This window comes from Mytilus galloprovincialis, chromosome 12 (genome assembly GCF_965363235.1).
Source record: "Mytilus galloprovincialis chromosome 12, xbMytGall1.hap1.1, whole genome shotgun sequence".
NCBI lineage: Eukaryota > Metazoa > Mollusca > Bivalvia > Mytilida > Mytilidae > Mytilus > Mytilus galloprovincialis.
Genome location: NC_134849.1, coordinates 39,378,935 through 39,393,040, shown reverse-complemented (window position 1 = coordinate 39,393,040; position 14,106 = coordinate 39,378,935). Strand labels below are relative to the sequence as shown.

Here is a 14,106-nt window from a genome sequence, read left to right as displayed (position 1 = left end):
AGTCTTGATATGTATATGCTGGCGTAGACGACGAAGACCTCTCCATAAAATGAAACAACCCTTTGAAAAAGCATATAAACGATTATCAACAATTCCAATATATCTAATAGATATGACACCATTGAAGAACAGATGTCGCTAACTACTAACATGTACAAACCACGTCAGACTATGTGGATGCATAAAATGGCTTAAGATCCTCTAGAAGGGATCCCACATATATTTACAGCGATCTTATGCGTAAACATCGAGATGTTCAAATGCAAGAATCAATAGTGGCGAGAAATAAAAATACGGATAGCGATAATGATAAAATGCCACCATCACGAATGATGAGAGTGGACTGCCGGCGTTTTTAAACCCATTCGGAACTGGAGTCGTCGACATTTTTTCGTACAGGTCGAAACAGTGACACAAGTGACTATTTTAACCCGACTAACTTCAACAGGCAATATGGTAGTTTTTTTTTACTTAAACAGCTTCCTTATTTGAAAAGCTGCAGTGAAACGGTATACACGTATGTTCCGTTAGAAAAGAAACTTATGGTTTAGTATTCTTAATTTATCTTTTAAATATTATAAGATATCTATCCATGAAAGTATCGTCACACGTTTGAATTTTGAAAAGCTCTATATTGTATATGTTGCTAATGAAATCACGTAGCCATGTTATACATTTGTTGATTATAAAGCTCGAACACAAAGCGATACGTCAACTGTCAAAACGTATTTGGTTGATCTATTATGTTTTTTTTGTATTTTTAAAATGTTTTGGTCTTTGTATTTCAGTTTGCAAATCATAAATACTCACTGTTGAACATCATATATACTAAGTACTAACAGTTCAGCGACGCATATGGACAACGATAAGTTGAAATGAAAACAACAGTTCGCACTATAACAACTAAATAGTCATTCTAACAAAAAAAATAAAGATACATTGTAAATAGTAATTTAAGTAATAATGCAGTGTCATTGTGAAAACTAATTCAGCAACTTTTATTTGAATTTCGATTTAAGTAGTTACTGCTCAACTTTTTATTCCAGTAAAGGTTAGGTCGATATACATGTTAGATGTAAAAAATATTCAGAAAGACAATCTTTACTTTAAAAAATGTAGCCATTAAAAGGTTAACAGGTATATAAACAATCATTTCGTCGTACAGAATATATGGGGTACGGATATATTTTCAATTACACAATATGTTTTTGTTGTTCATAATACGAGAACAGAAGTGATTATGTATCGTCACAATTCATTGATCATTCTATCAACAGGGAAATTACCAAGAAATCTGAATTGAGAGTACTTGCAGTTACTGAAATCTTGTAAAAAGCCAAATACAATGTATACTAAATGAATATTTAACAAAGGATAAAACCAAGCAAAACATTAAAAACTAAAAACAGATTGAAGTTTGAAGGATTGCATGATCATACTTACATCTGCCTATATAGTTGCTTTATAATATGTCCAGGTCAATAGAAATAATGCTAGGTTTTTGAAATTTAAAAACTTGCTTACACTGACCCAGGACCTACATGCATAGTTAAATGAAGTTCTGTTGATACAATATTTAAAACACATTTGACTAGAGGATGTATGATAACTGTTTACGTGTTATGCTATATTTCAAAAACATAACACATCTAGTGCATATATATCATGTGTATTTTACCATGTAAACAGTGAATACACATTTCTTTACAAATCATATAACCTTGGTGTAATTTTTTTCATATTTGTTCTACACCTAACTTACCTATAAGCTTTATGGGTCCTTTAGATGTTTTTTTTTTGCCCAGTCAAAGTGTTCAGAAATACTGACGTACGTTGGATACACAAAACAACTTATTATCCGGAAAGTAAATACTGCCTAGCTTACAAAAATATGAACCAATAATGACAGCTATCGTGAATAGATTTTGTATAACGAAACTTATTACAATGCAAAATACTATTCTTCACTTATTTCTTATATACGCATTCATTAACACCTTAAATAAGTCTACACTTGCTGTCCGATTTTTACTGTTTTTTTAAAGAAGTCAACTGCACACACATATACAAGGTTTCAATCCAGCACAAAGGTAGAATTTGATGATTCAAGAGGAATAACTAGATTGCCTACTATATTTCCAGATAATCTTACTGATGCATGTGAAAGAAACATTCTACGTACCATGTTATGAAACAAGAAGGTAAATACCAATTCATAGTTTAAAACTTACTTTACATTCTTTTCAACGATGCTAGGTTGTGAATAAACTTGTCATAAATATCAGGGGGTTGAAATTTCATATTTACACCAGACGCGCGTTTTGTCTACAAAAGACTCGTCAGTGACGCTCGAATCAAAAAATGTTGAAAATGTCGAATAAAGAACAAGGTTGAAGAGCATTGAGGACCAAAAAGTCCTAAAAGTTGTGCCAAATACAGCTAAGGTAATTTATTCCTCAGGTAGAACATCCTTAGTATTTCAAAAATGGGAAGTTTTGTTAACAGTAAATTTATAATTTGGAACATAGCAATGATAACATGACATGTTTATAATATACCAGTTGAATATTATTTTAAAATCTGTTGACAATACATGTAATATAATTCTACTCTAAGTTTGCTTTTTAATAAATGCTTTCAGTTAAAGTATGTCCCTGTACTGAATCAACTTATTGTGTTGTGTTCTCCAGATTTAGATAATTTAAAAATATATATATTTTTTTCTAGGATGCACTTTTTGAATACAGCTGTACCACAAACCACATCTCTTTTGGGGAGATATATACTACTCATAGATATGTTAATTTTTAACGTACTGGTTCCCTGATATGATCTCTGTGTTTCACCTCAAAGAGACATAACTTGGACAAATTACTTGAATAGAAAAACATAAATGCGTCTCAAATTTATTTCTAAAAAGGTCCAAAAGAGGAGTTAGCGGTATTTTAGACTTTTAGTTAGTTTAAACTCTAAGAAGTTCAGGGCATATACATGTTGAACATATGCCACAGAGTCCAATGTTTTGACCTTTGAATACATTAGAAGTGCATATCATCTTTCCATTTCTTGGATAAGAATGAACTACTTGTTACATTCATTGGTATTTCACATTTTCTCTGTCTTCTATATGTTTGTCCTTCATTCCAGGTAACTGTATCACACGTAGCCGGTATACAGTTTTTGACAGTCTATTTTTGAATGAGATCATGTTTCACATTGATTTCCGGAATTATAAATTGCTAAAAATTTGTAAACAGGAAGTACTACAATTACCATTCAGGGGCATTACTTAAAAAAAGTAACATGTCAAATTACCTATACAAGTAATATTGAAAACGAGGCTTTTTATATATTACTTATTTAAGTAATTTTTCTAAATATTATTTTTAAATGTGTCCAACTATACAAAGTTTTACTAGCTTTAACAAATTTTCACGGTCATCTGGTTATTTTTCCCATGAAATATAAAATCTTTCTGAAACACTAATTGCCTTTCTGACGCACTTATGTTTCATATCGACGTTTTCGGGTCAAAGATTGGTCTCTTGGGACTATTAAAATATTATTTTCCTCAAAAATCTTGAAGGTAGACAGATATAAATAGATATAAACTTGTGAATTAATTAGGACTTGAAGTTATTTATAATTTGTAACCCAAAACAATTACATATGTTCCTTAAATAAGTGTTATTATTAATTCTTTCTAAGATGAATAAAATAACTTATTCAAGTAAAATTTTTGTCATTATTTTTAAAGTAACCCTTTATCTCTATACTCCTCTAAAATCTAATGAATTATGCATTTTATGATATAAAATGATGTAAAAATTCATGAAAACTACATTTGGTCCATGCTTCTATTGAAATTTAAAATAACGCTATTGAGTAATTTTTTAAAACAAAAATTACCTAAATAAATAACTTAAAAAAAATACTTGTTTAAGTAATGCCCCTGACTGATTACATTTAACATGTTTAACCAATAGAAATACAAATAATTTAGAGTTTTGTAGAATTCATTTAGATTACAGACAAAATGTATAAAACGAGTTTCTTTATATATTACAGATGGATGAAACATATCGAAGATGTGTAAAGCCGCGAAAACAACTGTACCCTCTTTCTCAAACGTATTAATGTAACATTTTTAAATTGTTGTTTTGTGTAGTGTTGGAACTGATAAGTAATGTATAACTCCAATGACAACATAATTATCTGTTTGTAAATGTAACTGATTTTCTATTTTGATTATACAAGTTGTTAACAACTTGTTTTGAGGGTTGAGGACGTTTAATTTGAGTTATTTTAATTAATTTTTTTATTTACCATGAACTTGATATGTCTATTCATACCGCGATCTTACTACGCTCTCAGCATTAACATCAGCATCGTGTTCAATACACCAATAATATGTAGATTTCAAGGAAACAACTAAGTCATGCCACCAAAATCTACCATAACTCGTGTGCATGGTAGTAGGGAAAGAGGTAGAGAAAGAGGGTCCTCTGAAACGAATCATGATCCAGTAGTAATATCGGACCGATCATTCCAACCTTAATTATATTGCTGGTCCATCAAGAACGAATCAATTGGAAACTCGTTCATCAACTTATCATTTTTCCAAACCGGAGTCTGCTTTCGTTCGATAACATTAGATGAACTTATTGGGACCCACGATGTCTAAAATTTCTTCTTATTTTTCTTCTTCGCTTTTTCAATAACAATATCAGTGCCTGTTTGTATCTATGTTAATGATTAAAGAAGCATTTCTACATCTTCGTGGTCTTGTGTTTCCATGGTTCATTTGAACTTAATATATCAAACAAAACCTAAGCTTTCATAAATTTTATGTGACAATCACAATGCAAACGACTAGAAATCGGAATGGTCGTAGTATGAACGTAGTTAAGTCATAAGGAGTGAGTGATCGTGCAAAAATCGTACTTTGGTCTTGGACATCGTGGTAAAATACGTGATACAGTCGTAGTAGAAGCGTGGTTGTATCGCGTGGAAAAGGTAATGATCGTAGTGAGGTCGTAGCATCGTCGCTATGAGATCGTAGCATCGTCGCTATGAGATCGTAGCGCATTAGAATCGCAATTTTGCTACGCTCTCGCTACGATGACACAGCGACCTTTGCGATCTACTACGAACTTAAAGCGCTCTACATGATTGCAATGTGATCGTCAAAATTTTCATTTTTTTTAGAGATCATAGTGCGATCGTAGTATAGTGTGACTGCGGTATTACATATGAATTTTATATCTAATTATATGCTTGATTAATATTTAATGATACAATACGTTATTATAAAAGTCACGTTATCAGTGTTATAAGTTATTAAGATCTCAGACAGGGTTTAAACAGGGACATTCCCGGCTCCCGTGAGTTGAAGGACAAGCCTAGTTTTATCTGTGAACATAAAAGTTAAATTGTATATTAGGAGTAACAGTGTAATATTTATGTGCATAAAACAACGTAAAATAATAAAAATCCCGAGGAAAATTTAAACAGAAATTTCATTGTCAAATGACTATATCAAACGCTTAAAAAATGGTGGATTAAAACTGGTTTTATAAAAAAAACCATATGTATGTGCATTTAAAAAAAAATGATTATCTGACAAACACATGACTATATATACTAATATATTCATGTTTTATATTTTCCGACAAACGAACATGCATAACATGTTTATGTGTAGCCACTCAATCAAAATAACTTGTTTTGTAAGTGTTTATTTATTCGCTCAAACAAATGAACACGTATACGAAATTATTGTGTATTTGAACAAACAAATAAATGTAATATCGGTTTTAATAGCTAGCGAAATATCTCACGTGTATGGCAGTCGCATAAATTACCATTTTAGTTGCAACGATGTAAGAATATAACAAACAGTCAAAATTGGCAAAAATGTCAAAAACAGGGGTATACAAGTCAATAAAGTGATATAATCTTAATCGCTATAACACATACAAATAAGTTACAGAGAATGAAAACAAATTAGGCATATAAACAAAGCAAAAAAACTAAATAAAAAGACCCGAATACGAAAATTTACTGTAATACTGACGGAATAAACAAGTACAGTACCTACATGCTACCTCGGATGGTCGTGCGTCTTTCAGATGATTAATAGTCTTACTCTTTTAAATACCAGATAAAGGAAAATTAATGTTGTACCGAACAACTCGACTTAAATTATTTGACTCTATGAAACGTTGCCAAGATATCTACTTAAAATTGAGAATGGAAATGGGGAATGGGTCAAAGAGACAACAACCTGACCAAGGAGCAGACACCATCTGAAGACAAACAATTGGTTTTCAATGCAACAGGACACTTCCTCACCCGGAGGCGTGCTTCAGCTGCTGCCCTAACAAATATATATACTAGTTCAGTGATAATGGACGTCATACTAAACTCCAAATTATACACAAGAAACTAAAATTAAAAATCATACAAGACAACAAAGGCAAAAGGCTCCTGACTTGGGACAGGATAAAAAAGCGGCGGGTTAAAAAAAATGATTTTAAATATCAACCCCCCCCCTAACTCCAGCCGATGTAGAAAAGAAACCAAACACATAAGAATACGCAAAGTAAAACCCAGTTCAAAATATATCCGAGTACGATGTCAGAATAGGGAAAAAAAGAAACTAAACAAGATGACATTGATACATAAATATAAATTAACAAAGGACTACTAGCAGTATCTGACATGCCATCCTATAACCCAAATTTAACTGATTGAAATAGTGTATCTGCATCATATGAATATTAAGTACAATCCTTCCCGTTAGGGGTTAAAAATTTTACCATCATAAAATATATGAGAAGAACAAACCCGTGTCATGTCAACAACTTGTTTTAGAATAAATGTGTTTATCTCCGATGCAAATAGATATACCATATATTAAGTGAATCAATAACAAAATAAACTCGATTTTGGCAATTGCATATATGAGTAATCCATCAAATATATGCTTGGTATACTTCTTATCAATAAACAAATTATCGGCATCAATGATCCTGAATATTGTCCACTTTTAACCAAAATTTAAAGGCACAGAGCTAGGACATACATGTAGGTGCATATATCAAATACCGTTTTTCTCATCACCAGTACTTCGTCAGGACAATTTCGTTTGGCGAATATGCCACACTTTTTCACAAAAAAATCGTTGTTTAATCCTCGTATGGCGTAGTAGAGAAGTAAAAAAGCAACAAAACGAAACTTAGATGACATCTTGATTTTGTGAAATAAAAGACAAAGTAACTTTAGACTGTTCTGCTTCGATTTCTGAAACAAGTCCAAACTATTTATGAAACAGATACGTATGTCGTCAATTTCTTTCGCCACAGCATGATCAAATCAAAAAGACAAAAGAAAACAACCATTGGAGCGAGTTATACAAGATATTATGTGCCGATCGAAATATAATTGAACATGACCTAATTATTTTTTATTGACATTTCTAACAATATTCTAGAATCTTTACCAGTATTAATGATTATGTTTCGAGGTAAAGGTCTGATGGAAACCTGATTAAAGGACGATTTTAACACGCACATTATGTTTGTGCCTCTCACAAATGAGAAGCCTGTAATTATGTTTTTGTCGTTTTTGTATATAACATATTTGTTATCCTTCATCATGTTTATTATCTTGTTAATAATTCTCGAAATTTTTTTTCTAGGTTAAATTATTTTACATATGTCGTTTTGGGATCATTATGTCTATGTTTATGATTTTTGCGTTTTCATGATTGCCGTATGATGAGAGTTATCTGTTAATGTCTCTGTCATTTTTGAAGAGTTGTGTCACTGACGATTACATTTTCTGATTCTTTATCAACACACAACTATAATGTAATGACCATATTAAATCGACCTATGATTAAAGTATGTGTTTACAAAAGAGCCCATAATCATGAACAATGATTTCAAGGTCAGATGTCTGCAAATTTGAACTTAAAACAATCATTCTGGTCCTCAGTACTTTCTGTACTTTATTTGACCTTTTCAACTTGTTTTGTTAACGTCACTGATGAAAGTTTTGTAGATGAAACGCGCGTCTGGAGAAAATATAAAATGTCAATTATGGTATACATGATGAGTTTACCTAAACCAAATCTTACCTATAGTTAAACACTTGCTAAGTCAAGAAAATGCGATCATAGTCTTCTTTGTTTGATCCCAAGAGTAAGCTACCGTGTTATCTCTATTGAGTATTGGTACGAATTCATCCAGAGCAATGATGTCAGCGATCCAGAAGGGGTATCAGTCAGGTATGTTAAACTTATAATATTTATTTGGTTTTATTTGTTGAGTTGTAAACATGGAGTTTTGATTAAGCATTGGTATGATATTGTCTCTACAAATGTTTTTTGGTTGCAATAATAATTTCATACTTTTATTGCTTAAATGACATCTTCAAATGAGTGACTTATACTTCGGTTGTTATCCTGAACTCAAAGTGAACCTGCAATGAGAGGAATACATGCATTAGTGGTCAGTCCATGTGTATGATGATGATATATCCAGAAAGGAACATTGTAATACAGTACCTTTATAAAAACCCATTTTCTGAACAACAACGGTTGTACAAACCAAGTAATATTTTAGATATTGCAACATCACATACATTCTTACCCTTTCCACACCTCTTCTTTTCATTAATGAAGCCTCGATTGTATCTTGTTTTACAACACATCTATTTAGTGATCTGACATACGTTTTGCTCATAATGGGATTCTTATTGTATTTTTTTAGAAGTGTGTATATGCGAAAATCAATTTAATTATTGAAAATAATACAGAGTTAATTAAAGATATATGTATGTATTATATATCACATTTATAGTATACAAATAGTTTAAACTTTGAATACACCTCTTAAAGCTATGCTTTATTTTTTTTAATAATTATAGAATGATTTTTTAATGAACATTTGATATATCGTCTTAACATTTTAAAAGCAATTTTAAAATCATTCATTATTTTCATTATACACATGTAATATCTTATCTTATTCGTTCATCTTTTGGTGGAAACTATACACATGCTAACCAAAATAAAGGATGTTATTTAGTACAATGTTTACATTTAAATACATAGTTTGGTAAATAACAGGTGATATCATATATAATATTCACTTCGACTATTTAAACGGTTGATAAGTTGGTATGTTCATATTACACGTCCAATAACTAAATGTACGTTAATATAATACATGTATTTATTTTAAATATAAGTTTTTTTCAAAATAAAAAAAGACATAATGTTTGAATTTTTCAAATACAATCTCTTCAATCATTTACATTCACTAGTTTTCGTCCTTGATTTAAATTTAGAATTATCTGTCATGTGATACTATCACCTTTTAACCTGTGATTTTGATTGAGTGCACAATGGCTCAAGCTGCGTCTAAAACATGCGAGGTTTGCGTGAGTGCCCCTGGATCAGAATATTGCATAGACTGTGAGGAATACTATTGTGAAAATTGCAAGTTGCTACATAATAGGCAGAAGTTATCGAGAAACCACCAGTTTCAAAAAGCGTCCGACCTAATCCCGGAAGGAAAATCCAAATGTAGTGAACACAAAGAAGAATTTACGTTATTTTGTAATACATGCAATGTACCGGCATGTACCAGTTGTGTGACAGGAAATCACAAAGGGCATACATTTTCCAAATTTGTTGATGTAGTCGCGAAATTACAAGTGGAAAATGAAACAAAAATTCGTGCCAAAACAAACGAGGCAAATCAAAATTTAAAGAAGATTGAAGAAAGCTTGAAGTCGTTTGATAATTCTGTTGAATCCGTTATTAAAACCATAACTGACGAAGGCAGTATGATTAAACGTATGGTTGATAAAACCGTAGCACAGATGATTACCTTAGTTAAAGAACAATCCAAGAAGGAGAAAGACAAGCTGATGAAGATGTTGTCTGATGCTAAATCCGTGCTTGTTGCCGGACAGGCCTTAGACAGAAAGAGAAATGAACTAGATAAGACCCGACAAGATGAAAGTTTGGTACAAAAGATCAATAATCTGAAAGAAGAAATTAGCAAACTCACTATCAATTCTCTTCCAAAGTTTCCCAATATATCCTTCAAAAGGAAGTCTGTAGCTGAAGATGACATCAGACAACTGATAGGTACATACAATATAAGGTAAATATAGAAATATGCGTTGTCTTCTGAACTAATACAGTTGTCTATAGAATCAGGCAAAACTGTAAAATATCGAGGAAAACTGTTTTTAAAGTAAATATATAGCAACAAATGATTGAAAAATATATATACGACAGGTCAAGATTTACAGCTTGAAACAGACCTACTCTTTTTAAAGATCTCCAATCAACACGTTCTTTTTTATAAGTAAAATGAACTATAAATAACCGCTGGCATGGACAGTGTTTTCCGATTAACGAAGCGCTGAAAGGCAGAAATTATACTGTCCATAAAACAATATAGATTGCTTTCACTTCTCATGCATATACCCGAACGTATCGGACGATATTACTTGAATTAACATTGGATTCACAAAATAGGTACATAATCTAGCTACGCTCATTACTCAGTAGAGGTAGAAAATAAATATTGCGTTTCCAATAATTTTAGTGCTTTTGTATAGAAGCCTGTAGTTTAAGAGAAAACAATGTATATAAAGACGTCATATTGGTCACAGTTGTTTAATACAAGCTTTGTATTTTCCCAATAAGTTACATGTAATCATAATACTTTTTACTTTGATAACATCTTTAATCATGTATAATTTATAATAACATGTAGTGGTGGGAAGTATGCATGTGTGACAACGTTCCGTAAAAAACAAAATGACACCGTGAGATCTTCAACAAAACCAAACCTACAGCGCATAGTCAGATGAAAAAGGTCCCGGAATGACAATAGCTGAATTAATGAACAATTCTTAAAACATATGTTAAACTATATTGACAGAATGATTTTAGTATCACAAAACATATGATATACACTGCATTGATCATGTTAATCATAACATTATTTGCATTTATGATACACGTAATCATTCTATCATTTGCATTGATGAATTACACAAAATGTATTTTTAACAAGGGTATGATTTATTTTACATCAACATTTAATATTGAACATATATTTCATATTTCCAAATGTACATGTTATATTTACTTGTAAGCGCTAGTATAATGTAAAATGATGAGACATATAATTAAACTATAATATTTTCGTATTTCATTATATTTTGTTGTAATCATAATATTTTTTTGCATTGCCAAATGACATAAACAGTTTTGTACATACTTGTGTGGATCTTAACTAGAGTAACACATATCTTTAATACTACATAATTGACATGTGAAAAAAAAAATGTACAAAGTAATTTTACACGGAAACAAAGAATGTCAAAGGCAATTAGTATAATTGTTCATGTAACATTTAAACAAAAAATAAGGAAATACTGTTTTAAAGCAAATGTGCACCAGTCTTAGAAGAAGAGAAGCCACGCCATGGATGGTTATACAAATGTACTGGTTGTGGGTAAGTTCTTTTGAGTATTATTCGTACAAAATAAAAACATACAAAATAACAAGAAACAGCTATGTGTTCATTTTACAAATGATTGACATGAATGAGAAAATAAACACAACATTCACAAAAGAGAATAAAGTATGATGTAATATATAACAGTAGTCATTATGTTACTTAGATCGACGTAGTATTGTTCCGTAAATACACCAATCAAGCGAATAGTTTTAAAATCGACGTTTTTAAGACAATTTTTGGTTTGTATTTTGAACTTTGGGCCGATTTTATTGCTGTTAAATTGCAATATTTTTTTCAATTTAAAAACTGTGTATTTATTCAAGAGAGGATTTACGTGTAACATTTTCTGAAAGATTGATATTTACGGGTTTTTTTCACCCTAGAGATTTGTTTGCTAGTCAAAATATGGTAGTTAGCAGAATTTCAAAATATATCTAGTATAAATCACCATGCAGAAAAAAAAAGAAAACTGTATGCAATTTTTATAAAATTGAGAATGGAAATGGGGAATATGTCAAAGAGACAACAACCCAACCAAATAAAAAACAACAGCAGAGGGTCACCAACAGGTCTTCAATGTAGCGAGAAATTCCCGCACCCGGAGGCGTCCTTCAGCTGGCCCCTAAACAAATATATACTAGTCCAGTGATAATGAACGCCATACTAATTTCCAAATTGTACAATCATGTACATGTCAGTCTGTTTTTCTTATTTTATTCGAAAAGTGAAAAAAAGGGGTGGGGTTAATACCGAATCAGGAGAAGCCGACAATGGTCGTCTTATTAAAGTTATTGTAAAATCTAAAAAAGTAAGATTTGCAATAATGTTTCTATGTCAATTCTTCATTAAAATGCACAGATTCTAATGCATCCTTTCATTCGTTCATCCATCTTTATTTTCTAAATATTAGATAGTTTGCATTGCATTGCTTTACTGTTGGACATGAATACTTACCAAATCATATATATCAATAAACGGATAATTTTTGCTACTTGTTATTAACGTTTGTAGAAGACTTGTATTGAACATTTAATATAAGCATCCCATTCTTTCTTGTACAATTGGGAATGTATAGAAGGGACACATCTTAGAAGATTTAAAATGCTGAACTGTTTCGAAAGTATTAATTTTGAAAGATAGTTTACATTGAAGTTGTCTTCTTTAATATCTTCACGAAATTCAGAATCGACGTTGTGATAATTATAAGTCTCGATTTAAAATGAAGTTGCTATGACAACGTGATTATTCTTTATTTCTAAGACAAAAAATCAAGGAAACGTCTCGGACTCAGGAAATACGTAAATTATCTTTTTGATTTCTAGCATTTGTTATATTCCTTTTTTGGTTAATTTTTAATCTTCTGGGGCATCACCAGCTGCAGCCGTTGGTTTATGGTTATTGACATACGGTCTAAGATACATGTCGGAATTTCCGCACATAATAAAAATAAATAAAAATATGGAACTACATGTATACACTAACTGCAAAAAAGACATAAGACGCATTGAACTAGAACTAATCTGTTTGCATAAATTTCGTACATATTATATTTCAAGTATTGAAAAGTGAATCAAACCTAAGCTTTCAGATTTGGGTGTCAGTTTTCTAGAATATTGATTATAAAAACGTCAGTCGGACATGAACAATTTATGATATGTTAATTATGTTTTATTTTGCGATCTCTCAGTTGTTAGTAATTGTAATATGTTTTATTTCTTTTTTTAACAAAAACAATGATTCATGACATGATTCACTAAGTATTAAGACAGAAGTAAAAAATATGCAAAAAAGGCGATGATAAGACAACGAGTAGTATACAGATTCTCGAAATGGTTTCCTGAATATGTCATATCGTGCAGGTATCAGTCAAAATTAATTTATTGTATACATTATCGTTTAAGGTGTGAGATAATTGTACCAGTCAATCACTAGTAAGTATTCGTATTTCTTCTTGCATATACCATGTATATTCTGTTTCATTATTCTTTAAAACAAATTGCGAAACATATGTGTTCTATTCATACAAGCCTCACTTTTACATTTGCATCTTACTATTTGAAATGAACATTTACGTCATTTAAATTTTTTGGCTGCACTACACGACACCCATGTCTCTGTTCCAGTTGTAGAGTTAACAAAGCTGATTTATTCATTACAAAATCTATTTTTTTTATTGCATAAAGTTTGAAATAGTTTAAAGGTCAATAAAACATTTAAAAATTCTTTTTTATACGCCAGCATTATTGATGCAATAACATTCATTTCTGAAACACTTCTACCATGTCTATAAAGATTGAATAAAGTTGAGAATAGAAATGGAGAATATCTCAAAGAAACAACAACCCGAACAAAGAGCTGATAACGGCCAAAGGCCGCCAATAGCTCTTCAATGAAGCGAGAAAATTCCACACCCGGAAGTGGTACTCAGCTGAGCCCTAAATAAAAATTGGTACAAATTCAGTAAAATGGACGTCAGACTTAACTCCGAAACATATAGATGAACTAAAATTAAAAACATACAAGACCAACAAAGGACAGAGGCTCCTGACTA

At 31.1% G+C, this 14,106-nt stretch overlaps 1 protein-coding gene across 1 annotated transcript; it reads left to right on the top strand.

The window, feature by feature from the left end:
* Positions 1 to 9,382: 9,382 nt before the first annotated feature.
* Positions 9,383 to 11,640, top strand: LOC143053520 (uncharacterized). The gene is made up of 2 exons (XM_076226312.1): positions 9,383 to 10,181; positions 11,481 to 11,640. Exons 1-2 carry the CDS (start codon positions 9,415 to 9,417, stop codon positions 11,551 to 11,553), a joined length of 840 nt encoding a protein of 279 aa, XP_076082427.1. The 5' UTR covers positions 9,383 to 9,414; the 3' UTR covers positions 11,554 to 11,640.
* Positions 11,641 to 14,106: the final 2,466 nt, after the last annotated feature.

Bases quoted from the DNA above. Each gene is read 5' to 3' on its own strand.
- LOC143053520 (XM_076226312.1), top strand. From the start codon at position 9,415: ATGGCTCAAGCTGCGTCTAAAACATGCGAGGTTTGCGTGAGTGCCCCT. The intron at 10,182-11,480 runs GTAAATATAGAA...ACTGTTTTAAAG, and splicing joins ATAGGTACATACAATATAAG to CAAATGTGCACCAGTCTTAG.